At 35.6% G+C, this 27,974-nt stretch overlaps 2 protein-coding genes and 1 long non-coding RNA gene across 4 annotated transcripts; 2 read left to right on the plus strand and 1 right to left on the minus strand.

The window, feature by feature from the left end:
- Positions 1-4,869: 4,869 nt before the first annotated feature.
- LOC113309678 lies at positions 4,870-8,924 on the plus strand. The gene is made up of 3 exons (XR_003340705.1): positions 4,870-4,926; positions 6,622-6,744; positions 8,879-8,924. It is a non-coding gene; the product is annotated as an uncharacterized LOC113309678 (long non-coding RNA).
- A 12,980-nt stretch (positions 8,925-21,904) lies between these two features.
- Positions 21,905-22,462, plus strand: LOC113312042 (glucan endo-1,3-beta-glucosidase-like). Its single transcript, XM_026560814.1, has one exon. It carries the CDS (start codon positions 21,905-21,907, stop codon positions 22,460-22,462), a length of 558 nt encoding a protein of 185 aa, XP_026416599.1.
- A 286-nt stretch (positions 22,463-22,748) lies between these two features.
- LOC113310908 (protein BTR1-like) lies at positions 22,749-26,839 on the minus strand. Of its 2 annotated transcripts, none has more exons than XM_026559728.1 (8): positions 26,466-26,839; positions 25,525-25,763; positions 25,314-25,423; positions 24,739-24,935; positions 23,804-23,919; positions 23,383-23,478; positions 23,231-23,292; positions 22,749-23,132 (listed from the first exon to the last, which is right to left on the minus strand). In XM_026559728.1, the coding sequence occupies exons 1-8, from the start codon at positions 26,554-26,556 to the stop codon at positions 23,045-23,047; spliced, it is 999 nt and encodes a 332-aa protein (XP_026415513.1). In that variant the 5' UTR covers positions 26,557-26,839; the 3' UTR covers positions 22,749-23,044. The 2 variants fall into 2 exon arrangements, with proteins under 2 accessions (XP_026415513.1, XP_026415512.1); XM_026559727.1 differs by having other exon boundaries at positions 23,383-23,496.
- Between the last annotated feature and the right edge of the window lie 1,135 nt (positions 26,840-27,974).

Consider the following 27,974-nt stretch of genomic DNA (forward strand, 5'->3'; position numbering starts at 1 on the left):
AAATGCATGTGTAATCAGTAGTTACACATGTAAACAATAGTTACACATGCATATTAGCATAAGTTACACATACAATCATCATGTGTAACTAGAAATTACACATCTAATTATTATGTGTAACTATAAGTATAACCTGCATCTAATTAGTCTAATCTGCATCCACTACTACTCCCTACTACTAGGACTTGATGTTCTTTTCTCAATTTCATAAATATAACCACTATAACATATCCCATCATTATTATACATTGTTTGAGGCATGTAATTGAGATCTAAAATGTGGTTTTCAAGAATTATCATCTCATATGAAGGACAAATGATTAAGTCAACAGGGTTTAGATTTTACCTCTGAGGTGGCAACGACACACTATTCCCAGATATATGAATCCCATGCTTCTTATGAAACAATTCATCACCCTGAAAATTGCAGCACAGTAGTCAGTACCAGACAATACAAGATCCCTAAAATTTTCAAAGTGAAAACCAAAATCAATATCCGAATGTAAAAGCAATTCAGCACAAGAAACATATTCATCAAGCTCGCAAATGGAAATCAAAACATGTATGCAACATATAATGCGCATCAGAAACTCTTGGCGGCATATTATCCATCAAAATTTAACAGCAAAAAGTATATAAAAAAGGCATATCCTCACCTTAGCTCCAACTCCAACACCACCACCACCACCGGCTCCAAAACCTGCACATATACCACCACCGCCACTTATTAGCCAGAGGAGATCCTTCATACAAAGAATTTCACTAACACAATAATGTTACTCAAGATGAACACGCTAACTGAAACAGTTGGGTTTCATGGTGCTTATCAGGTACACATGTAATGGCTTATGCAAAACGGCAGTTACACTTGCATATGGCTTGTGTAATCTCCAGTTACACATCCATATGCTTGTGTACTCAGAGCATATAAATTATCTTCATCAGCGCTAGAAACAAGGATATCACATAGAGTTGCTCAATAAATAAGATAAATGACACTTACAACATATGATGTATCTCAGCTTTAGCTTTCTCCTTCTCATTAAGCATTGGAGTCTAATGATCTGGACTTGACTATGCTTCAGAGTCGCTTTTCTGCATTAGAAACTGCTGAAACATTAAACATAATAAAATCATTAAACTGAAATATCCTATGCAACCACATGATATCATTTTTGCTCGTCTAATGCATAATATGTAATAGTTATATTTTCTCATTTCATGTCATACAAGTTTCGCAGAATACGACATAACAAACTTCCAAAAGAATTTACTTGCACGAAGCTATGGGACTGAACAAAGGATAAAACCATCTAGCAAGTGGAAGAATCATAAACTCCATCTTGCAAGTTTTCTTGAGTAATATATGTGGTTTTACAGCATATGTAACTAGCAGTTACACATCCATATAGCTTGTGTAACTATTAGTTACACATCCATATAACTACTGAAATACAAGCTCAGCAAGACCAGTGACAAAGAAGAAAAAAAACTAAGCATTACAACACTATGAAAATAACCCATGTAATCTAGAGACTCTAAAAGCTACTACTTATCCAACCAACATAAGCTCAAACATGAAATTTTATGCTACTACATCTATTACAACACTATGAAAACACACCAACTAGAATACCACTTGTGTTTCAAGAACAACCATGGTACTGAACAAATTTACTTGTTATTACCGAGCTTCAGACACTATATACGCAGAGCAAAGAGCAGAAGCCTGACTTATATAGCTTGTGTAAACAGCAGTTACACATGCATATGGATTGTGTAACCTGCAGTTACACATCTATATGGCTTGTGTAACCTGCAGTTACACATCCATATGGCTTGTGTAATCAGCAGTTACACTTGTATATGCCTTGTGTACTCAGAGCATATATGTTATCTTCATCAGCGTTAGAAATAGGGATCAAATAGAGCTACTTGCGATTCTTAAACAGTGAAGACTACTCAATAAATAAGATCAAATAGCACTTGATCAACTGAAATGCGGCATACTATAACGTATATAACTAGCAGATGCTAGTGCAACTTCTTTTAAATTCTGCGCAACTTAATTTATTAGGTGAAACAAGACTTTAACCAACACGACGGGTAACTCATTAATCAATGATGTACATTAGACAATGGGTATTTACTACTAAGTCAAACTAAAAACTGCCATGTTTTTCCACGGAGACAAGAATTTATCATTCCACACAATGTGTTCACATGTTAGTATGAATAATTACCATCAAAGCCTAGAAGAGGGTAAGTCACCACATAAGCTCCTGATTTTGCTACAGCTCCAAGAAGAAAAGTTCACTGTATCACATAATAACAACATTAGGCACTTGAACTAGCCTAAACACAAAGATGATAATTATAATATTATCCAATTGACATAACACAAAGGAATTTAGGAAGTTGTACACATACATTTATCTCCGCAATAGAGTTAAAATCATTGAATTTTAATTGTTTCTCCAAATCAGAGTTGTTTTCACTTGCAACTACAAAACCTAGCTTCAGCAACATCTGCTCCTCCTTCACCCTATTAATCAAAGACTTGATAAGTTTCATTTTGAAATGAGCATTATGTATCAGTTTCAACTTAGAGATAACATATAATATCTGCGAGATTGTGAGATAGCATTATATAATATTCAACTTAGAGATATCATATAAAACAAATCTGGATCGAACTTAAAACAATCAATCAATAACAGTTAACGCTAGGCATGAGCTCAGTTTGAAAATCAAAGTAAATAAAATTCGTATCAAATAGATGGGTAACAGAGATAATAATTCACTGATTTTGAATCTGAAAACCAAATTTCGATCGAGATAAGAGATTAAGATATAGATCGAACTTTTTTCAAGAACCCTAAAAAAATTCTTATAATTTTTCTTGAAATTTGTTAGTGATTTTCTCTCAAAAGTATGATTAAGGTGAGATTATAACAGGATTACTCTGGAAATCAAACTTTCAAGAACATATACAGGTAGATATTTGCTTGAATCGCTTCGAAAATCGAAGTATAAAATTCGTAACAACAAATAAACTTATCTGCATGTCGATTTGATTCTGTAGATGAATCTTCAGGTGCAGTTGATCTTCTTCATCTTCCATATGATCTCTCTATATCAGATGTGGTTGACCTTCGTAACAACTGAGACTACAGAGGAATCGATGGAGAAGATGAAAAAACGGTGAAAAAACCTAAAACTACTTCATCTTTGTTGCAGTAGAAGATCTAAAAGAAGAAGATGAAAATGAATCTCATAAGAACCCTAGAATATTTTTTTCTCTGCAAACGAGAGAGATAAAATGAGAGAGAAAGAAATTTGGAAAATGAAAATATCTACCGACATTCCTCTTGTATTTATTGCAAAGGGTAGTTTTGTCAATAAAAAAATACATTAAATAAAATTATGGGCCAGATCTGAAGAGAATTTGATATTTCGGGCCTAGCAATATCATTTTCCTAAAGTATGGAGTTGATAGTGGAGGATCCATTTTGTGGGGCTTCTAAATATTGAACCCATATAGTAGGGTGGTTCTAGTATTTTTCACTTTAGGAAAAGTGGGGATTGGAAATAGGTAAAACCTTGCAAAATATATTTTGAAAGTTAAGTTGTGTGACCAGAACGTAAAATCTTTTTCAGACTGTTTTTACCTGTAATTACATCAATTGAAATCTTTTACAATTGCGAATTTTATTTCGTGAATTAAATTGTATGACCATTGGGGCCTATAGCTACATGACAAAATAGGATCATTAAGAAGTAATTCATAGAAGTAGGAATTACCAATAGGTACTATTATGGTAGTCTTAGTTAGTAGCAGGTCCACCCACTAAAGCCCAGTAACCAGAAGTCCATAATAAAAAGAAAAAGAGGAAATTGGACCAAAATTTTTATCCCCTGATCCGGTACACGTGCGGGATGTCATAATCCACTTTTAAAAATACCCAAACTACCCATTCCCTGATAATACATATATGTTTCTTAAAAAAAATCACCATTTTTTTCATCTTGTTGCAGAGGCAAATTTTTTTCCGCTCTCCTCCTCTCTTTCTTCATCTTCTAAAATTTTGCTCCTGCTTTTGGATTACGAGCTAGAGTTTTTATGAAGATCTTTTTGAAGATTTACAGGTATGTTATGTAATATCTCTTTCTGCTGTTGCTGTTTTTTTTCAACTGAATCTGTGAAGATCAGATCGTTTTGATTACGTTTTCACCTTCTTCTTTCGGTTTTTGTTTGTTTTTTGCATTTATTTTTGTTTTGGTTTGTTTTTTATGAATCTTGATCGTAATTATTTAATTGTTTGGCTAGATTATGTTTTTTAACATATTTGAAATTTCGATTTGATAATCTTGTTGTTTTCGCTTCTTGATTTTATCAAAATCGTGCTTGTTTGTTGTTTCAGGGGTATTATCCAACAGTACATATGTTGAATACTTATACAAATTGCTTTTGATTCTGTTTTGTTCTTAGTTTTATCACTTGTTGTTGTTTGATTCATAAGTACATATCTTCGATACTGAAATAAGACTCTCTCGATTTATGGTCTTCTTCAATATCTCTCGCTTCTACAAAATCAGATGAAAATTTCTTTGTTGCAATGTTTATATTAGGGTTTTCACGATCTAATCGTGGTTGTATTTGATTTCGTCTTTATCTCCGTGTCTAATTTGTTGATTATTTTACTAGATCTAGATGAATAATCAGATTGTTTGTTCATTTCGTTATTAGATCTGATTATACCAATTCCATTTTTCTTGGTTTAGATTTATTTCAGTTTGTTGTTGTGTATGAACCAGCAGTACGTATATCCCGTACTGACAGAAACCTATTCTACTTTAAGAAGAGAAGAAAAAGATGGTGCGTCATTATGATTTACGAGGAGAATATTTGTTTTCTGTTTCCAGGTATGCTTTCTAATCATCTTGTTTGATTTTTTGTTCGGTTTTCTTCTTTTTGATTTGTTTTTTTGTTTATGATAATCAATCGATTTGATTGACGCTTTTTGGTTTTTTTTTTTACAGTTGTTTTTCGTGTATGATTGACAGTACATATGGCGTACTGATACAAAACTCTTCTAATTTTGTTTTTATTTGAAGTTTTTTCCAATTTTTTTGGTTCGATCGATCCATGAGTATGTATGTATCATACTGATAGGAAACTGATCTAGTTGATTGTCAACAGTTGTGATTCTTAGTGATCAGAGAATCAGACTATTTAACCCATTACGCACACCTAATTCCCTTTCCTGCTATGTTTCTTGAAGATTGCAGATTCTGTTGGGGATTTTCTCATGATGGATATGGCTCACATAAGTGGTCTCGTTGCTGCATCTGTACTTGCCGACCCATTTGAATACTGTGATGTTGTAACAACCACCACTCACAAGGTACACCTAGTCCCATTCATGAAGTCTGCAAGACTGCAACTACTGACACCAACACAAGCAGCATTTATTTTTATTGGTTTAGGTTCAAGGGTCATGTTGTTTACTATGTCTTCTGTTTCAATTTGCAGTCATTACGAGGTCCCAGAGGTGGCATGATTTTCTTCAAGAAAGATCATGTTCTTTGGGTTGATATGGAATCTGCGATTAACAATGCTGTTTTCCCAGGGTTACAGGTAACTAAAACTGTAGCAGTTATTTGTGATTTATCATTGGTTCAACATTATAACATTTTTTAGGTTTGTTACAGTTGTTTTTCGTGTATGAATTGACAGTACATATATGGCGTACTGATACAAAACTCTTCTAATTTTGTTTTATTTGAAGTTTTTCCAATTTTTTTTTCGATCCATGAGTATGTATGTATAATACTGATAGGAAACTGAGCTAGTTGATTGTCAACAGTTGTGATTCTTAGTGATCAGAGAATCAGACTAGTAAACCCATTACGCACACCTAATTCCCTTTCCTGCTATGTTTCTTGAAGATTGCAGATTCTGTTGGGGATTTTCTCATGATGGATATGGCTCACATAAGTGGTCTCGTTGCTGCATCTGTACTTGCCGACCCATTTGAATACTGTGATGTTGTAACAACCACCATTCACAAGGTATACCTAGTCCCATTCATGAAGTCTGCAAGACTGCAACTACTGACACCAACACAAGCAGCATTTGTTTTTATTGGTTTAGGTTCAAGGGTCATGTTGTTTACTATGTCTTCTGTTTCAATTTGCAGTCATTACGAGGTCCCAGAGGTGCCATGATTTTCTTCAAGAAAGATCTTGTTCTTTGGGTTGATATGGAATCTGCGATTAACAATGCTGTTTTCCCAGGGTTACAGGTAACTAAAACTGTAGCAGTTATTTGTGATTTATCATTGGTTCAACATTATAACATTTTTTAGGTTTGTTACAGTTGTTTTTCGTGTATGAATTGACAGTACATATATGGCGTGCTGATACAAAACTCTTCTAATTTTGTTTTATTTGAAATTTTTCCAATTTTCTTGGTTCGATCCATGAGTATGTATGTATAATACTGATAGGAAACTGAACTAGTTGATTGTCAACAGTTGTGATTCTTAGTGATCAGAGAATCAGACTAGTTAACCCATTACGCACACCTAATTCCCTTTCCTGCTATGTTTCTTGAAGATTGCAGATTCTGTTGGGGCTTTTCTCATGATGGATATGGCTCACATAAGTGGTCTCGTTGCTGCATCTGTACTTGCCGAACCATTTGAATATTGTGATGTTGTAACAACCACCACTCACAAGGTACACCTAGTCCCATTCATGAAGTCTGCAAGACTGCAACTACTGACACCAACACAAGCAGCATTTGTTTTTATTGGTTTAGGTTCAAGGTTCATGTTGTTTACTATGTCTTCTGTTCAATTTGCAGTCATTACGAGGTCCCAAAGGTGGCATGATTTTCTTCAAGAAAGATCTTGTTCTTTGGGTTGATATGGAATCTGCGATTAACAATGTTGTTTTCCCAGGGTTAATGGTAACTAAAACTGTAGCGGTTATTTGTGATTTATCATTGGTTCAACATTATAACATTTTTTGGGTTTGTTACAGTTGTTTTTCGTGTATGAATTGACAATACATATATGGCGTACTGATACAAAACTCTTCTAATTTTGTTTTATTTGAGGTTTTTCCAATTTTTTTTGTTCGATCCATGAGTATGCATGTATAATACTGATAGGAAACTGAGCTAGTTGATTGTCAACAGTTGTGATTCTTAGTGATCAGAGAATAAGACTAGTTAACCCATTACGCACACCTAATTCCCTTTCCTGCTATGTTTCTTGAAGATTGCAGATTCTGTTGGGGCTTTTCTCATGATGGATATGGCTCACATAAGTGGTCTCGTTGCTGCATCTGTACTTGCCGACCCATTTGAATACTGTGATGTTGTAACAACCACCACTCACAAGGTACACCTAGTCCCATTCATGAAGTCTGCAAGACTGCAACTACTGACACCAACACAAGCAGCATTTGTTTTTATTGGTTTAGGTTCAAGGGTCATGTTGTTTACTATGTCTTCTGTTTCAATTTGCAGTCATTATGAGGTCCCAGAGGTGGCATGATTTTCTTCAAGAAAGATCCTGTTCTTTGGGTTGATATGGAATCTGCGATTAACAATGTTGTTTTCCCAGGGTTATAGGTAACTAAAACTGTAGCGGTTATTTGTGATTTATCATTGGTTCAACATTATAACATTTTTTGGGTTTGTTACAGTTGTTTTTCGTGTATGAATTGACAATACATATATGGCGTACTGATACAAAACTCTTCTAATTTTGTTTTATTTGAAGTTTTTCCAATTTTTTTGGTTCGATCCATGAGTATGTATGTATAATACTGATAGGAAACTGAGTTAGTTGATTGTCAACAGTTGTGATTCTTAGTGATCAGAGAATCAGACTAGTTAACCCATTACGCACACCTAATTCCCTTTCCTGCTATGTTTCTTGAAGATTGCAGATTCTGTTGGGGCTTTTCTCATGATGGATATGGCTCACATAAGTGGTCTAGTTGCTGCATCTGTACTTGCCGACCCATTTGAATATTGTGATGTTGTAACAACCACCACTCACAAGGTACATCTAGTCCCATTCATGAAGTCTGCAAGACTGCAACTACTGACACCAACACAAGCAGCATTTGTTTTTATTGGTTTAGGTTCAAGGGTCATGTTGTTTACTATGTCTTATGTTTCAATTTGCAGTCATTACGAGGTCCCAGTGGTGGCATGATTTTCTTCAAGAAAGATCATGTTCTTTGGGTTGATATGGAATCTGCGATTAACAATGCTGTTTTCCCAGGGTTACAGGTAACTAAAACTTTAGCAGTTATTTGTGATTTATCATTGGTTCAACATTATAACATTTTTTAGGTTTTTTACAGTTGTTTTTCGTGTATGAATTGACAGTACATATATGGCGTACTGATACAAAACTCTTCTAATTTTGTTTTATTTGAAGTTTTTCCAATTTTTTTGGTTCGATCCATGAGTATGTATGTATAATACTGATAGGAAACTGAGCTAGTTGATTGTCAACAGTTGTGATTCTTAGTGATCAGAGAATCAGACTAGTTAACCCATTACGCACACCTAATTCCCTTTCCTGCTATGTTTCTTGAAGATTGCAGATTCTGTTGGGGATTTTCTCATGATGGATATGGCTCACATAAGTGGTCTCGTTGCTGCATCTGTACTTGCCGACCCATTTGAATACTGTGATGTTGTAACAACCACCATTCACAAGGTATACCTAGTCCCATTCATGAAGTCTGCAAGACTGCAACTACTGACACCAACACAAGCAGCATTTGTTTTTATTGGTTTAGGTTCAAGGGTCATGTTGTTTACTATGTCTTCGGTTTCAATTTGCAGTCATTACGAGGTCCCAGAGGTGGCATGATTTTCTTCAAGAAAGATCTTGTTCTTTGGGTTGATATGGAATCTGCGATAAACAATGTTGTTTTCCCAGGGTTACAGGTAACTAAAACTGTAGCAGTTATTTGTGATTTATCATTGGTTCAACATTATAACATTTTTTAGGTTTTCTACAGTTTTTTTTCGTGTATGAATTGACAGTACATATATGGCGTACTGATACAAAACTCTTCTAATTTTGTTTTATTTGAAGTTTTTCCAATTTTCTTGGTTCGATCCATGAGTATGTATGTATAATACTGATAGGAAACTGAACTAGTTGATTGTCAATAGTTGTGATTCTTAGTGATCAGAGAATCAGACTAGTTAACCCATTACGCACACCTAATTCCCTTTCCTGCTATGTTTCTTGAAGATTGCAGATTCTGTTGGGGCTTTTCTCATGATGGATATGGCTCACATAAGTGGTCTCGTTGCTGCATCTGTACTTGCCGACCCATTTGAATACTGTGATGTTGTAACAACCACCACTCACAAGGTACACCTAGTCCCATTCATGAAGTCTGCAAGACTGCAACTACTGACACCAACACAAGCAGCATTTGTTTTTATTGGTTTAGGTTCAAGGGTCATGTTGTTTACTATGTATTCTGTTTCAATTTGCAGTCATTACGAGGTCCCAGAGGTGGCATGATTTTCTTCAAGAAAGATCTTGTTCTTTGGGTTGATATGGAATCTGCGATTAACAATGTTGTTTTCCCAGGGTTACAGGTAACTAAAACTGTAGCGGTTATTTGTGATTTATCATTGGTTCAACATTATAACATTTTTTAGGTTTTTTACAGTTGTTTTTCGTGTATGAATTGACAGTACATATATGGCGTACTGATACAAAACTCTTCTAATTTTGTTTTATTTGAAGTTTTTCCAATTTTTTTGGTTCGATCCATGAGTATGTATGTATAATACTGATAGGAAACTTAGCTAGTAGATTGTCAACAGTTGTGATTCTTAGTGATCAGAGAATCAGACTAGTTAACCCATTACGCACACCTAATTCCCTTTCCTGCTATGTTTCTTGAAGATTGCAGATTCTGTTGGGGCTTTTCTCATGATGGATATGGCTCACATAAGTGGTCTAGTTGCTACATCTGTACTTGCCGACCCATTTGAATATTGTGATGTTGTAACAACCACCACTCACAAGGTACACCTAGTCTCATTCATGAAGTCTGCAAGACTGCAACTACTGACACCAACACAAGCAGCATTTGTTTTTATTGGTTTAGGTTCAAGGGTCATGTTGTTTACTATGTCTTCTGTTTCAATTTGCAGTCATTACGAGGTCCCAGAGGTGGCATGATTTTCTTCAAGAAAGATCATGTTCTTTGGGTTGATATGGAATCTGCGATTAACAATGCTGTTTTCCCAGGGTTACAGGTAACTAAAACTGTAGCAGTTATTTGTGATTTATCATTGGTTCAACATTATAACATTTTTTAGGTTTGTTACAGTTGTTTTTCGTGTATGAATTGACAGTACATATATGGCGTACTGATACAAAACTCTTCTAATTTTGTTTTATTTGAAGTTTTTCCAATTTTTTTGGTTCGATCCATGAGTATGTATGTATAATACTGATAGGAAACTGAGATAGTTGATTGTCAACAGTTTTCATTCTTAGTGATCAGAGAATCAGACTAGTTAACCCATTACGCACACCTAATTCCCTTTCCTGCTATGTTTCTTGAAGATTGCAGATTCTGTTGGGGATTTTCTCATGATGGATATGGCTCACATAAGTGGTCTCTTTGCTGCATCTGTACTTGCCGACCCATTTGAATACTGTGATGTTGTAACAACCACCATTCACAAGGTATACCTAGTCCCATTCATGAAGTCTGCAAGACTGCAACTACTGACACCAACACAAGCAGCATTTGTTTTTATTGGTTTAGGTTCAAGGGTCATGTTGTTTACTATGTCTTCTGTTTCAATTTGCAGTCATTACGAGGTCCCAGAGGTGGCATGATTTTCTTCAAGAAAGATCATGTTCTTTGGGTTGATATGGAATCTGCGATTAACAATGCTGTTTTCCCAGGGTTACAGGTAACTAAAACTGTAGCAGTTATTTGTGATTTATCATTGGTTCAACATTATAACATTTTTTAGGTTTGTTACAGTTGTTTTTCGTGTATGAATTGACAGTACATATATGGCGTACTGATACAAAACTCTTCTAATTTTGTTTTATTTGAAGTTTTTCCAATTTTTTTGGTTCGATCCATGAGTATGTATGTATAATACTGATAGGAAACTGAGATAGTTGATTGTCAACAGTTTTCATTCTTAGTGATCCGAGAATCAGACTAGTTAACTCATTACGCACACCTAATTCCCTTTCCTGCTATGTTTCTTGAAGATTGCAGATTCTGTTGGGGATTTTCTCATGATGGATATGGCTCACATAAGTGGTCTCTTTGCTGCATCTGTACTTGCCGACCCATTTGAATACTGTGATGTTGTAACAACCACCATTCACAAGGTACACCTAGTCCCATTCATGAAGTCTGCAAGACTGCAACTACTGACACCAACACAAGCAGCATTTGTTTTTATTGGTTTAGGTTCAAGGGTCATGTTGTTTACTATGTCTTCTGTTTCAATTTGCAGTCATTACGAGGTCCCAGAGGTGGCATGATTTTCTTCAAGAAAGATCATGTTCTTTGGGTTGATATGGAATCTGCGATTAACAATGTTGTTTTCCCAGGGTTACAGGTAACTAAAACTGTAGCAGTTATTTGTGATTTATCATTGGTTCAACATTATAACATTTTTTAGGTTTTCTACAGTTGTTTTTCGTGTATGAATTGACAGTACATATATGGCGTACTGATACAAAACTCTTCTAATTTTGTTTTATTTGAAGTTTTTCCAATTTTCTTGGTTCGATCCATGAGTATGTATGTATAATACTGATAGGAAACTGAACTAGTTGATTGTCAACAGTTGTGATTCTTAGTGATCAGAGAATCAGACTAGTTAACCCATTACGCACACCTAATTCCCTTTCCTGTTATGTTTCTTGAAGATTGCAGATTCTGTTGGGGCTTTTCTCATGATGGATATGGCTCACATAAGTGGTCTCGTTGCTGCATCTGTACTTGCCGAACCATTTGAATATTGTGATGTTGTAACAACCACCACTCACAAGGTACACCTAGTCCCATTCATGAAGTCTGCAAGACTGCAACTACTGACACCAACACAAGCAGCATTTGTTTTTATTGGTTTAGGTTCAAGGGTCATGTTGTTTACTATGTCTTCTGTTTCAATTTGCAGTCATTACGAGGTCCCAGAGGTGGCATGATTTTCTTCAAGAAAGATCCTGTTCTTTGGGTTGATATGGAATCTGCGATTAACAATGTTGTTTTCCCAGGGTTACAGGTAACTAAAACTGTAGCGGTTATTTTGATTTATCATTGGTTCAACATTATAACATTTTTTAGGTTTTTACAGTTGTTTTTCGTGTATGAATTGACAGTACATATGGCGTACTGATACAAAACTCTTCTAATTTTGTTTTATTTGAAGTTTTTCCAATTTTTTGGTTCGATCCATGAGTATGTATGTATAATACTGATAGGAAACTGAGCTAGTAGATTGTCAACAGTTGTGATTCTTAGTGATCAGAGAATCAGACTAGTTAACCCATTACGCACACTAATTCCCTTTCCTGCTATGTTTCTTGAAGATTGCAGATTCTGTTGGGGCTTTTCTCATGATGGATATGGCTCACATAAGTGGTCTAGTTGCTGCATCTGTACTTGCCGACCCATTTGAATATTGTGATGTTGTAACAACCACCACTCACAAGGTACACCTAGTCCATTCATGAAGTCTGCAAGACTGCAACTACTGACACCAACACAAGCAGCATTTGTTTTTATTGGTTTAGGTTCAAGGGTCATGTTGTTTACTATGTCTTCTGTTTCAATTTGCAGTCATTACGAGGTCCCAGAGGTGGCATGATTTTCTTCAAGAAAGATCATGTTCTTTGGGTTGATATGGAATCTGCGATTAACAATGCTGTTTTCCCAGGGTTACAGGTAACTAAAACTGTAGCAGTTATTTGTGATTTATCATTGGTTCAACATTATAACATTTTTTAGGTTTGTTACAGTTGTTTTTCGTGTATGAATTGACAGTACATATATGGCGTACTGATACAAAACTCTTCTAATTTTGTTTTATTTGAAGTTTTTCCAATTTTTTTGGTTCGATCCATGAGTATGTATGTATAATACTGATAGGAAACTGAGCTAGTTGATTGTCAACAGTTGTGATTCTTAGTGATCAGAGAATCAGACTAGTTAACCCATTACGCACACCTAATTCCCTTTCCTGCTATGTTTCTTGAAGATTGCAGATTCTGTTGGGGATTTTCTCATGATGGATATGGCTCACATAAGTGGTCTCGTTGCTGCATCTGTACTTGCCGACCCATTTGAATACTGTGATGTTGTAACAACCACCATTCACAAGGTATACCTAGTCCCATTCATGAAGTCTGCAAGACTGCAACTACTGACACCAACACAAGCAGCATTTGTTTTTATTGGTTTAGGTTCAAGGGTCATGTTGTTTACTATGTCTTCTGTTTCAATTTGCAGTCATTACGAGGTCCCAGAGGTGGCATGATTTTCTTCAAGAAAGATCCTGTTCTTTGGGTTGATATGGAATCTGCGATTAACAATGTTGTTTTCCCAGGGTTACAGGTAACTAAAACTGTAGCAGTTATTTGTGATTTATCATTGGTTCAACATTATAACATTTTTTAGGTTTTCTACAGTTGTTTTTCGTGTATGAATTGACAGTACATATATGGCGTACTGATACAAAACTCTTCTAATTTTGTTTTATTTGAAGTTTTTCCAATTTTCTTGGTTCGATCCATGAGTATGTATGTATAATACTGATAGGAAACTGAGCTAGTAGATTGTCAACAGTTGTGATTCTTAGTGATCAGAGAATAAGACTAGTTAACCCATTACGCACACCTAATTCCCTTTCCTGCTATGTTTCTTGAAGATTGCAAATTCTGTTGGGGATTTTCTCATGATGGATATGGCTCACATAAGTGGTCTCGTTGCTGCATCTGTACTTGCCGACCCATTTGAATATTGTGATGTTGTAACAACCACCACTCACAAGGTACACCTAGTCCCATTCATGAAGTCTGCAAGACTGCAACTACTGACACCAACACAAGCAGCATTTGTTTTTATTGGTTTAGGTTCAAGGGTCATGTTGTTTACTATGTCTTCTGTTTCAATTTGCAGTCATTACGAGGTCCCAGAGGTGGCATGATTTTCTTCAAGAAAGATCTTGTTCTTTGGGTTGATATGGAATCTGCGATTAACAATGTTGTTTTCCCAGGGTTAATGGTAACTAAAACTGTAGCGGTTATTTGTGATTTATCATTGGTTCAACATTATAACATTTTTTGGGTTTGTTACAGTTGTTTTTCGTGTATGAATTGACAGTACATATATGGCGTACTGATACAAAACTCTTCTAATTTTGTTTTATTTGAGGTTTTTCCAATTTTTTTGGTTCGATCCATGAGTATGCATGTATAATACTGATAGGAAACTGAGCTAGTTGATTGTCAACAGTTGTGATTCTTAGTGATCAGAGAATAAGACTAGTTAACCCATTACGCACACCTAATTCCCTTTCCTGCTATGTTTCTTGAAGATTGCAGATTCTGTTGGGGATTTTCTCATGATGGATATGGCTCACATAAGTGGTCTCGTTGCTGCATCTGTACTTTCCGAACCATTTGAATATTGTTATGTTGTAACAACCACCACTCACAAGGTACACCTAGTCCCATTCATGAAGTCTGCAAGACTGCAACTACTGACACCAACACAAGCAGCATTTGTTTTTATTGGTTTAGGTTCAAGGGTCATGTTGTTTACTATGTCTTCTGTTTCAATTTGCAGTCATTACGAGGTCCCAGAGGTGGCATGATTTTCTTCAAGAAAGATCCTGTTCTTTGGGTTGATATGGAATCTGCGATTAACAATGTTGTTTTCCCAGGGTTACAGGTAACTAAAACTGTAGCAGTTATTTGTGATTTATCATTGGTTCAACATTATAACATTTTTTAGGTTTTCTACGGTTGTTTTTCGTGTATGAATTGACAGTACATATATGGCGTACTGATACAAAACTCTTCTAATTTTGTTTTATTTGAAGTTTTTCCAATTTTCTTGGTTCGATCCATGAGTATGTATGTATAATACTGATAGGAAACTGAGCTAGTTGATTGTCAACAGTTGTGATTCTTAGTGATCAGAGAATAAGACTAGTTAACCCATTACGCACACCTAATTCCCTTTCCTGCTATGTTTCTTGAAGATTGCAGATTCTGTTGGGGATTTTCTCATGATGGATATGGCTCACATAAGTGGTCTCGTTGCTGCATCTGTACTTGCCGACCCATTTGAATATTGTGATGTTGTAACAACCACCACTCACAAGGTACACCTAGTCCCATTCATGAAGTCTGCAAGACTGCAACTACTGACACCAACACAAGCAGCATTTGTTTTTATTGGTTTAGGTTCAAGGGTCATGTTGTTTACTATGTCTTCTGTTTCAATTTGCAGTCATTACGAGGTCCCAGAGGTGGCATGATTTTCTTCAAGAAAGATCTTGTTCTTTGGGTTGATATGGAATCTGCGATTAACAATGTTGTTTTCCCAGGGTTAATGGTAACTAAAACTGTAGCGGTTATTTGTGATTTATCATTGGTTCAACATTATAACATTTTTTGGGTTTGTTACAGTTATTTTTCGTGTATGAATTGACAGTACATATATGGCGTACTGATACAAAACTCTTCTAATTTTGTTTTATTTGAGGTTTTTCCAATTTTTTTGGTTCGATCCATGAGTATGCATGTATAATACTGATAGGAAACTGAGCTAGTTGATTGTCAACAGTTGTGATTCTTAGTGATCAGAGAATAAGACTAGTTAACCCATTACGCACACCTAATTCCCTTTCCTGCTATGTTTCTTGAAGATTGCAGATTCTGTTGGGGATTTTCTCATGATGGATATGGCTCACATAAGTGGTCTCGTTGCTGCATCTGTACTTTCCGAACCATTTGAATACTGTGATGTTGTAACAACCACCACTCACAAGGTACACCTAGTCCCATTCATGAAGTCTGCAAGACTGCAACTACTGACACCAACACAAGCAGCATTTGTTTTTATTGGTTTAGGTTCAAGGGTCATGTTGTTTACTATGTCTTCTGTTTCAATTTGCAGTTATTACGAGGTCCCAGAGGTGGCATGATTTTCTTCAAGAAAGATCCTGTTCTTTGGGTTGATATGGAATCTGCGATTAACAATGTTGTTTTCCCAGGGTTACAGGTAACTAAAACTGTAGCGATTATTTGTGATTTATCATTGGTTCAACATTATAACATTTTTTAGGTTTTTTACAGTTGTTTTTCGTGTATGAATTGACAGTACATATATGGCGTACTGATACAAAACTCTTCTAATTTTGTTTTATTTGAAGTTTTTCCAATTTTTTTGGTTCGATCCATGAGTATGTATGTATAATACTGATAGGAAACTGAGCTAGTTGATTGTCAACAGTTGTGATTCTTAGTGATCAGAGAATCAGACTAGTTAACCCATTACGCACACCTAATTCCCTTTCCTGCTATGTTTCTTGAAGATTGCAGATTATGTTGGGGCTTTTCTCATGATGGATATGGCTCACATAAGTGGTCTAGTTGCTGCATCTGTACTTGTCGACCCATTTGAATACTGTGATGTTGTAACAACCACCACTCACAAGGTACACCTAGTCCCATTCATGAAGTCTGCAAGACTGCAACTACTGACACCAACACAAGCAGCATTTGTTTTTATTGGTTTAGGTTCAAGGGTCATGTTATTTACTATGTCTTCTGTTTGAATTTGCAGTCATTACGAGGTCCCAGAGGTGGCATGGTTTTCTTCAAGAAAGATCATGTTCTTTGGGTTGATATGGAATCTGCGATTAACAATGTTGTTTTCCCAGGGTTACAGGTAACTAAAACTTTAGCGGTTATTTGTGATTTATCATTGGTTCAACATTATAACATTTTTTAGGTTTGTTACAGTTGTTTTTCGTGTATGAATTGACAGTACATATATGGCGTACTGATACAAAACTCTTCTAATTTTGTTTTATTTGAGGTTTTTCCAATCTTTTTGGTTCGATCCATGAGTATGTATGTATAATACTGATAGGAAACTGAGCTAGTTGATTGTCAACAGTTGTGATTCTTAGTGATCAGAGAATAAGACTAGTTAACCCATTACGTACACCTAATTCCCTTTCCTGCTATGTTTCTTGAAGATTGCAGATTCTGTTGGGGCTTTTCTCATGATGGATATGGCTCACATAAGTGGTCTGGTTGCTGCATCTGTACTTGCCGACCCATTTGAATACTGTGATGTTGTAACAACCACCACTCACAAGGTACACCTAGTCCCATTCATGAAGTCTGCAAGACTGCAACTACTGACACCAACACAAGCAGCATTTGTTTTTATTGGTTTAGGTTCAAGGGTCATGTTGTTTACTATGTCTTCTGTTTCAATTTGCAGTCATTACGAGGTCCCAGAGGTGGCATGATTTTCTTCAAGAAAGATCTTGTTCTTTGGGTTGATATGGAATCTGCGATTAACAATGTTGTTTTCCCAGGGTTACAGGTAACTAAAACTGTAGCGGTTATTTGTGATTTATCATTGGTTCAACATTATAACATTTTTTAGGTTTTTTACAGTTGTTTTTCGTGTATGAATTGACAGTACATATATGGCGTACTGATACAAAACTCTTCTAATTTTGTTTTATTTGAAGTTTTTCCAATTTTTTTGGTTCGATCCATGAGTATGTATGTATAATACTGATAGGAAACTGAGCTAGTTGATTGTCAACAGTTGTGATTCTTAGTGATCAGAGAATCAGACTAGTTAACCCATTACGCACACCTAATTCCCTTTCCTGCTATGTTTCTTGAAGATTGCAGATTCTGTTGGGGATTTTCTCATGATGGATATGGCTCACATAAGTGGTCTCGTTGCTGCATCTGTACTTTCCGACCCATTTGAATACTGTGATGTTGTAACAACCACCACTCACAAGGTACACCTAGTCTCATTCATGAATTCTTCAAGACTGCAACTACTGACACCAACACAAGCAGCATTTGTTTTTATTGGTTTAGGTTCAAGGGTCATGTTGTTTACTATGTCTTCTGTTTCAATTTGCAGTCATTACGAGGTCCCAGAGGTGGCATGATTTTCTTCAAGAAAGATCTTGTTCTTTGGGTTGATATGGAATCTGCGATTAACAATACTGTTTTCCCAGGGTTACAGGTAACTAAAACTGTAGCGGTTATTTGTGATTTATCATTGGTTCAACATTATAACATTTTTTAGGTTTGTTACAGTTGTTTTTCGTGTATGAATTGACAGTACATATATGGCGTACTGATACAAAACTCTTCTAATTTTGTTTTATTTGAAGTTTTTCCAATTTTTTTGGTTCGATCCATGAGTATGTATGTATAATACTGATAGGAAACTGAGCTAGTTGATTGTCAACAGTTGTGATTCTTAGTGATCAGAGAATCAGACTAGTTAACCCATTACGCACACCTAATTCCCTTTCCTACTATGTTTCTTGAAGATTGCAGATTCTGTAGGGGCTTTTCTCATGATGGATATGGCTCACATAAGTGGTCTCGTTGGTGCATCTGTACTTGCCGACCCATTTGAATACTGTGATGTTGTAACAACCACCACTCACAAGGTACACCTAGTCTCATTCATGAAGTCTGCAAGACTGCAACTACTGACACCAACACAAGCAGCATTTGTTTTTATTGGTTTAGGCTCAAGGGTCATGTTGTTTACTAAGTCTTCTGTTTCAATTTGCAGTCGTTACGAGGTCCCAGAGGTGGCATGATTTTCTTCAAGAAAGATCCTGTTCTTTGGGTTGATATGGAATCTGCGATTAACAATGATGTTTTCCCAGGGTTACAGGTAACTAAAACTGTAGCGGTTATTTGTGATTTATCATTGGTTCAACATTATAACATTTTTTAGGTTTGTTACAGTTGTTTTTCGTGTATGAATTGACAGTACATATATGGCATACTGATACAAAACTCTTCTAATTTTGTTTTATTTGAAGTTTTTCCAATTTTTTTGGTTCGATCCATGAGTATGTATGTATGTATACTGATAGGAAGTGCTATTTGCTGTGTTTTTGCTCCTTTTTTAGTCTTACCCTTCAGTACTTATGTGAAATACTGTAATATGTCTTTCGATTCTCTTATTTTTCATAGATCGGTCACCTGTTGTTGTCATACTGTTGTTGTCATACTGTTGATTTGTAGTTCATGAATCTTTAGTACATATATCGCATACTCATAGGAAGTGCTCCTTGTTATGTTTGATTCAGTACGTATATGGAATACTGAAATAGATGCTCTTTGTCACGTTTGATTCAGTACTGGAATTGGATATGAAGATGATCTGGAGCTGCAGTTCAGAACTTATTGCAAGAAATGACAGATTTTGAATGATAGGAACATGAGTTATTGTTGGTTCAGATTTGCAAGCTTGTGAAATCGGTGGTGGTCTTGATGAAGTTACAAATTGGTTGTGACATGTGTTTGAAAGAAGGTGTGCTGCAAATGGATTTGGAGGAACATAGAAGGTTGGGTTGCTACATTGTATGATCCTACAATGTATGTGATGTAATACGTTTTCTAATTTAGTTATCATTGATTCTTACAGATTTGTACTCTACCTGGAAGCAATGCAGCAAATATGTACTCGAATTTGTAAGCATTCAGATATATAATCGGATTTGTAAGCAGTACGACAGATATGTACTCAGACAGATATGTACTCAAATTTGTAAGAAGTGTAGCAAATATGTACTCGGATTTTTAAGCAGTGTACCAGATATGTACTCAAATTTGTAAGCAGTGTAGACACACACGTTTGGTAGTAATGGGCATTATGGACATTTCCATGTTTTAATTAATTTTGGACCTCCGGATAAAAAAAAATCCGTTTGGACCCTACTATAAATAACTATATGGGCCTAGGAGCAAACAAGAAATTTTCCTTCATAGAAACCCCTTAACCAACTATTTTCTTAATGGCTAATTTATCCCTGATTAATTAGTGTTAATTCGGGTGATTAGTGGTAAAATATAGTGTTAGATGTGAAATTAACTTGTGCTAATTAATCATCTGAACATGAAAAAATTTGAAATTTTGAAATTTTTTGAAGAACACCAACTCAGAATCGGTATATGTTATCAAAAACATATAGCGATTGTAACCTCAAAAACATACAGAGATTTTTTGAAACTAGCTTCTACCCAGAATCGGCTTATATGGACATGAAAATCAACCGATTATCCATAATCGGTTTATATTGGCATGAACGTAAACCGATTATGGGTAAATTTTCTCTTTTTTATCTGTGAATTATGTGTTGTTAAAGATCAAATAAAATTAAAATGTATTCTACACCCGAGTTAATGAAATGAAATCGAGTATGATTTCATACTCATTTTATGATCGAGTATTAATTGGAAAAAATGGGTTAACCACAGTAGGTTTACACGATACATATGTAAAAACCGATTCCTGACATTGCACAATAGGAATCGGTTTATAAGAATGCTCATGTAATCCGATTCTAACAAAAAAAAGATACAGAAAAATTGAGAACAACAATCGGTTTACTCGACACACATATAAAATCTGATTCTAACATTATATATCAACAATCGGTTTTTATAAGTGCTAATGTAATTCGATTCTGGTTCAAATTTCTCGAACCAGAAAACATATCAAGGACAATCGGTCTTTGTGGGCATGAACATAAACCGTTTCTATTTGCAATCGGATCACATATACATTAACGTTAACCGATTCTGATAAACCAGGAAAAATTTGATTTCAAAATTTTCAATTTTTGAGCAATTTTATGTTACTAAAACCTAGTTTATAGGATTGGGTTGAGAAGAAAAGAAGAAGAATCAGTTGAAGTGGAGATAGAAATGAATTTGATTTTGATTTTAGTTTTTAATTTTATGATTTTGATTTTGATTTTAGTTTTTAAATTTTATGATTTTAGTTTTATGATTTTGATTTTAGTTTTTAATTTTATGATTAGGATTTGACGAGGACAAATTAGTAGTATTGATATTTGATAGAGGGTAAAATGGTAGTTTCATCAAACTTAGACACCCCTAAGTTAAGTGGCATAGACCCCAATTTAGCCAGGATAACCCTTATCATTCTTTATGGTTTGGATGAAAACATCCATAGGCCCAAATTAAGTGGCATAGACCCCAATTTAGCCAGGATAACTTTATACCCAAAATCTTTTTGAGAGTGGTTTACCTGTAACTACATCAATTGAAATCTTTTAAAATTGCAAAATATATTTTGAAATTAAGTTGTGTGACCATAATTTTATACTCAAAATCTTTTTGAGAGTGTTCAACTTGCAATTCCATTTGTATTCTCATTTTCATTGTCTAGCTACTACCAGTATCTTTAGGCTCAGCAAAATTGCTGATTAGTAAGAAAAACCAACCATGCGAATCCGAGTCATAAAAGTTGTTGTTGTTCTTCTTCTTGCCACTGTTTTCACAAGTAATTTTTATCATCTTTGAGTTTGATCTACATGACCAGTAAACAGTAGTACGAATAATCACTTAAATCCGGCCATTTGATTATCTATTTTGTCTTTATTAATTTATTTTCTTAGAACGCGAATGAATTAGAAATAACTTGTGTTTCTATGTTTGAGAATGAAGGTGGATATGCAGCAGTGACATTCAACTACTTGAACCAATGTCAATACACTGTATGGTTGGGTATGCAACCCTCCCTAGGAGAAACAATGTGGGAGTTGGGTGAAGATACTCTCAGTATATTCGACACACCAGACGAATGGACTGGAACCATTTGGGCACGAACTGGCTGCGTCAGGGATGATCATGAAAACTTTTCTTGTGCAACCGGTGACTGTAAAACAAATGATATATACTGTTTCAATTTAACGGCAAAGTATCCTGTTACGTTAATCAACTTCGCAATCCAACAATCAGAAGCAACATATGATGTTAGCCTAGTTCATGGTTACAACGTACCTGTAAAAATTGTACCCGATGGTGGATCAGGTGATTGCGTGACTACTGGTTGTCCAAATGACGTGATGAATGTTTGTCCTGCCCAACTGATTTTTGCAGGCTCGAATGGAACAGCGATTGCGTGTCATGGTCCCTGTGATGTCCTGAAAGATGCTGACGCTTGCAAGTCTAACCAACACTCAGATATGTTTAAAACCACTTGCCCTCTTGCTAGTCTTTTCCCTGGTGATGCAAAATCTCACAAGTGCAATGCTGCTACTTATAATATTACCTTCTGTCCGTTGAGTCCAAACTCTATTGAGATATGAGACTGCTACCTCTTAACGTTATGATAGGAAACTAGGGTGCAGTTTTTTTGCAACTCCGATGTTGAATGAAAAGATCGGTAATTGTAGGTATTTGGATTAGTTCTTTAAACATTATCATTGCATCATATCATAAATAAGTAGTGTATCCACTGCCTTTCTATTCTACTTATATTAGTCTTTTTTAAGATGCTAAACAAAATTTTAGATTCAAGAACATAAACTAACCAGTTTAGAATTCTAAAAACTGATAAGTACCCAAATGTAAAATATTGTTGTTTCAGCTTTCAGATTCAGCAGCATCTGGATCTGCTGCAACTTTTTTACCAATAACATTAGACTTTACAGGTCAATATTCAGCCAACTGTTTGCCCTTTACTTCTTTTAATTATGTATTTTCTCTTATCGATCAAAAAAGAAAATTACACGAGGTAAAAGGAGACAATATTGTACCATCTCCAAATTCAACCAAATATAATTTAAATCGCAAAACTAGGCTCAGTTTACAAATAAACATTCTCAAACAACAAACAAAACCAAAAACGGGGAAAATTACAAGAAGTCGTGAATTAGGGAACCAATTGCTTAACTCTCTGTAGCAGATGCAACCTTTTGCCTGATCATATTCTCGGCTGAATGTGTTGCCGCACGTGACCCTGTGATTGTCACCTTTCTGCAAAATAGCAACGGTACCAGGTAAACAAGAATCAGTTTTCTACACCTAAAAAGTGAGCATGCAGGTAACGAGACAAAGGAGCTTTTTATTAGTACCTCTCTGTTGTACCAGCCATGAAATCACCTCTGTCCGAAATCTTTATCCTTGCCCCACTAACCTGAAGATCATAAATTTCTTATCATCCATAACTGGAGACAGAGGGAGTGGGAGAGGGAGAGACAGAGAAACACTTATGTAAAATCTTTACCTGAGTGATTTCCTGTAGATTCCTTCCACCACGGCCAACAACTAAACCAATATGGTCATCTGAAACACCAATTGTCACCGAGTTGCTTCGATCTTCCTGTGATTCACCAGAATGCTGCAAGTTAACCATTTATGACACAAACAAAACATTTTTAAATACCACACACTTAAGGAGAGGCAAAAAGATGTTATAATGGCTAAGGCAGGTCTATGAAAACATCTAATAAGAGCAGGAGAGGTATTTGAGCTTCATAAAATATAATGAAAAGTGTGCAGCACAGTTTCATGTGATCCTAAACACATCAATTTGTACAAGATTATGAAAATAAAAGATGTTGACTTTTGTGCAGGACAGTTCAATGAAATTTCAAACACTGCAATCTATGCAAAGAATAGAACACAAGAAATTTCAAGATCTGAACCTTATTATTCTGAAACTTTCCTCCAGCGCCATTTGGTCCATAATTTTGTGAGTTGTATGGGCCTCCTCGACCAGGAGGAGCAAAATATCCATAGGGAGAACCAGAGAGATTGACACCTGAAAGTTCGCAGAGTATGATAGATTATAAACCGTCCATTTTTAATTCCTGGTTCACAATGCTCTCAGTAGGAACTATATGGTCATACGTAATGCAATCTATGAGCATTATTTCTCCATGATATTGCTGAAGCGCTAAAGCTTCACCAATAAGTTACATTCTCAAACTATTCGTTTCGTGTTGGCACAATGGAGATGTAGAACAGATATATAACACCAGATGAACTTGACCACAAGAACTGAAAGAGAAATGTGTCTTTCTCAGAATTGAGTAGGATCAGTTCAGCACTCAATCATTGGATATAATTGCCCGTGTAACTGCTTCAAGATGGATATCCTCAGTTCTAAGACAGATCCTACTATCTTGGTCAATAACAACGGCATCAATAAGATAACTTACACTCAACACTCTCTTCAAGATGGGGAGTGCTTACTTCACCAATGCATACTACTCAACACCCTAAAAAGGCCTTTATTTGGATATTAATTTGTGTCACTTGTCACCTAAACCTTCCAACACAGACAATCATCACTGGTTCACTACTCTCATAACATTGAGAACAGATTAAATGTGGCCGCATCTCATTTTGCAGCAACTGTCAATGGTGAGATATCAAGAAAAGAAAAAACAACCGATACCGAACAATCCGATCGCACCACAACAGTAAAAAAAAACAATAATAACCCACACGAGCATACCATCAACCATTAGAAATTAACACATAAGGCTAAGCACATAATTGTTCAAGTAGACAATGCAATGCCTAGAAAGCTACTTGAGGGACAAATATCGTTATAGAAACTGATTAAAACCCGCACCTGCGTATGAAAATGGAGCATTTACAGATTGCTGTGGGTAATGAGTATCTTCTGCTAGCTTTGACAAGATCAGGAAAATTGCTCTCATTTGTTCCTCAAGAGAGCCAGTCAATGTCACTAGCCTATCATTCAACCCCATAAAGTTATGATCCTGAGGGGATATCTTAATCCCAGCTTGGGAATCTTCAATAAAAGACCTGTTGAAAGGCATAGCTAAGTATCAGTAGGTGCCAGAAAGTAGCATATATTTCTACTATAAAGAAAGTTAAAAAATTATAACTGAAACCCACAGGGTTAGTACGAGATGCAAATTACTAGCATACATTTTTACATAAAAGAAAGTTACAAAATTCTATTTAACACCACAGGGCAATTACAATGTGATCCAAGAAAGAGATTTGACGGGGTTTTCTTTAAAAGGTACAGGAAGTGAATCAGGCAGGCGAGAATGAAAAATTAAAATAAATCCATGATGCTTCTTTACTTTCATCGGACACCGCAGGTAAATAGAAGACAAATCAGGAAAAAACTGTGCATGCTCCACTAACAAACAAATATGGTAAAAAAACAATTACTTGATTGTAGCTCCTCCTTTTCCAATTATGCCACCACAGGAGCTGTTTGGAACAATGATCCTCACTTTAGATCTAGTGTCGACATCTTCATCCTCTTCAGCATGATGAGCCTGGAAATAATACAATACAGTTTAAACATTACAAAACAGAAGGACAAAAGAGAATTAATTTTTTGGCATGAGTAGAAAATAATAACGAATGCAACAGTTACCTCACTGAGTAATTTGGCAAGAATAAGTTCCATTGCCTTCATTATCTCATCAAATCCTCCAGACACCATGATAATTCTATCAGATGTTCCAGGAAAGAATTCCTGAGTGCGTGAAAGTTGAATCCTTGCTCCAGATTCTGATTGGAATTCAGTAATCGTTGAGCCTCCCTTTCCGATAACTGAACCAGCTGCTGAATTGGATACTAGGAATCTAATGTAGAAAGGCTTCTCCTTGTCATCTGAAAAAACAAGTATGTCCTAGAAAAATCAGTTCATCTAATCTGAACAAAAAGCAAGCGTTCAGCACAAAAGTACGGAAAAGACAAAGATATCTTCTGACTAGCAAATATGCAAATACTTTTGTTAAGCTATGTGGTTTACTCTATGCTAGCTCAATACCATACTCGAGTAGCATGCTGAATTCTCAAGAAAACAAGATTTAAGGCATTGTCATAAAGTAGTCTCAAACCAAATTATTATTATTATTGACATTTATCACTTCATAGAGATTGGCATTAACGTCTCCACATAGCAATTTTCTAGTTTTCCTAGACGAAACAAAGACAACAAGTCATCTGTCAACCATTAATGCAGATCTAAAATTCGTCTGGTCTTACAATTCAGCAAGTCACATTGAAATTTGGATAAGGCAAAGCCCAATATATCAATTACTTGGAATCTAAAACTCAGAACCCTAAAACCGAAACATAGACACATTATCCTAATAACAAATTATTCCAAGTTTCAATTCAACCCTCTTCAAAAACAATTCATTCTATAAACCCAAAATAACAAACCAATCCCACATTAATCAGTAGCAAATTCAAAGAGGCTCAATCAACATCCCTCATTGACATAGTTTTTTATGATGATGGAACAAAAGTCAAAACCCATAACAAAAGTTTCATTAGATCTCTTAATAAGATTGAAGAATGTATTACCTGAAACAGGGTACTTATTGTTAGTTCCTGTTGTTCCAGATCTCCTTGGAGCTTCTGGTGATGAAACATAAGATGACTCTGGAGATTCCATTATCTCTGTCGATTCAACAGAGAGAGGAGATTGAATAACTAGACAGAAAAACACAGAGAAACTGTAGCAGAAGAAGTAGATGGAGAAATCAGAATTGCATTGTTGTGAAATCAGGGTTCGTTTGTTGATATTGTCTTCTTCTTCTTCTTCTTCTTCTGTGTAAAGGAAGGAGAAGAGGAGTAGAGAAGAAGATAAAGTCTCTGAACACTTCTTGTTTGTGTTGGTTTGAGAGGAGGAGTGGTGGGGATGGTTGGGGGGAAGGAGTGGACTTTTGTGGCCTCGCTCTGCCGCGTCAGGGGTACATAAAGATTGGGGACTTGTAACGAAATGTAACTTATAAAGTGGTAGTTGGTTTTATTACGCTAACTAATCCCCTCTTGTAGTTTTAAAAGAACCCATTTGGGGTAATAATAATGATCATAGAACGTGTATTAGGAAAGATTCCAGGTAATAATACGGGGTAATAATAATGATGTGATTCATAGAGGAAGAAGAAATTCTACAGATCATCCGGTCACTTTATCAACTACAAGTTCAGGAAAGATTCCAGGGAAATCACACACAAAACACTGACAGAAGTATGGAACCAATTGATTTTGTTTTAGGCAGACTAATCAAGCTAGCACCACAGCAAAACACTACTGCAACCAACTTAGCTAAGGTTTCTAGTCACTCTCTCTTATTTCAAAACTTTGACCGGAAAGGCCCTAATCTCCAGTCTCTTTGGATTGTCTTGCAATATCCTGCAAACCATATTATTCAGGATAACTGTAATAATGATACTCATATTTTGAAGGATCCCCCTGATGCTAGACTTAGCTCAGGTGATTCCACTGCTGTTAACCTGAGTAGCTAGCTCTGTTGAGCTTTCTTGCTCTTTTTTCAATAAAAAAATAAAAATAAAAATAGAATGTGTATGTGTTTCTGTCCTACAAATTTGGCGGATTGTCAAAAGAAAAGTTTAAGGGTACACCGTGGATGTCAATGTAGTAGACCGATAAAGTTATTAGGTGATGATATTGATAACCTGAGTTCGAGTTCGTCAAGATTTAGCATTTTATCTAAAATCATATATTAAAGAATGATTTTTTTTCACGAAAGGGTAATTTCATTAAAACTTAACTATCATCAAAGATATGGAAAAACAGAGAATGATATAGGCAATATGGATTGTTAATCTTGACTACAAGTGGATCCAAATATTTGTTATTAGCAATAGTTTTGAAGTGAGTCCAGTTACTCCGATAGCTTGGTGGGAATCTAAAAAAGAATTCAGGAAAGTTTGAGAAACTGAGTTAGGTGAAGAAACCTCGTCTTGTCATATTTGGTAATTGATACAAAAATATGTTATTAAATTTGACATTGGGAAAACCTAATTAAATTTGATATCTCCTTATCAGTCCGCTTTTGTTAAGAAA

Source organism: Papaver somniferum, chromosome 9, assembly GCF_003573695.1.
Source record: "Papaver somniferum cultivar HN1 chromosome 9, ASM357369v1, whole genome shotgun sequence".
Lineage (NCBI taxonomy): Eukaryota > Viridiplantae > Streptophyta > Magnoliopsida > Ranunculales > Papaveraceae > Papaver > Papaver somniferum.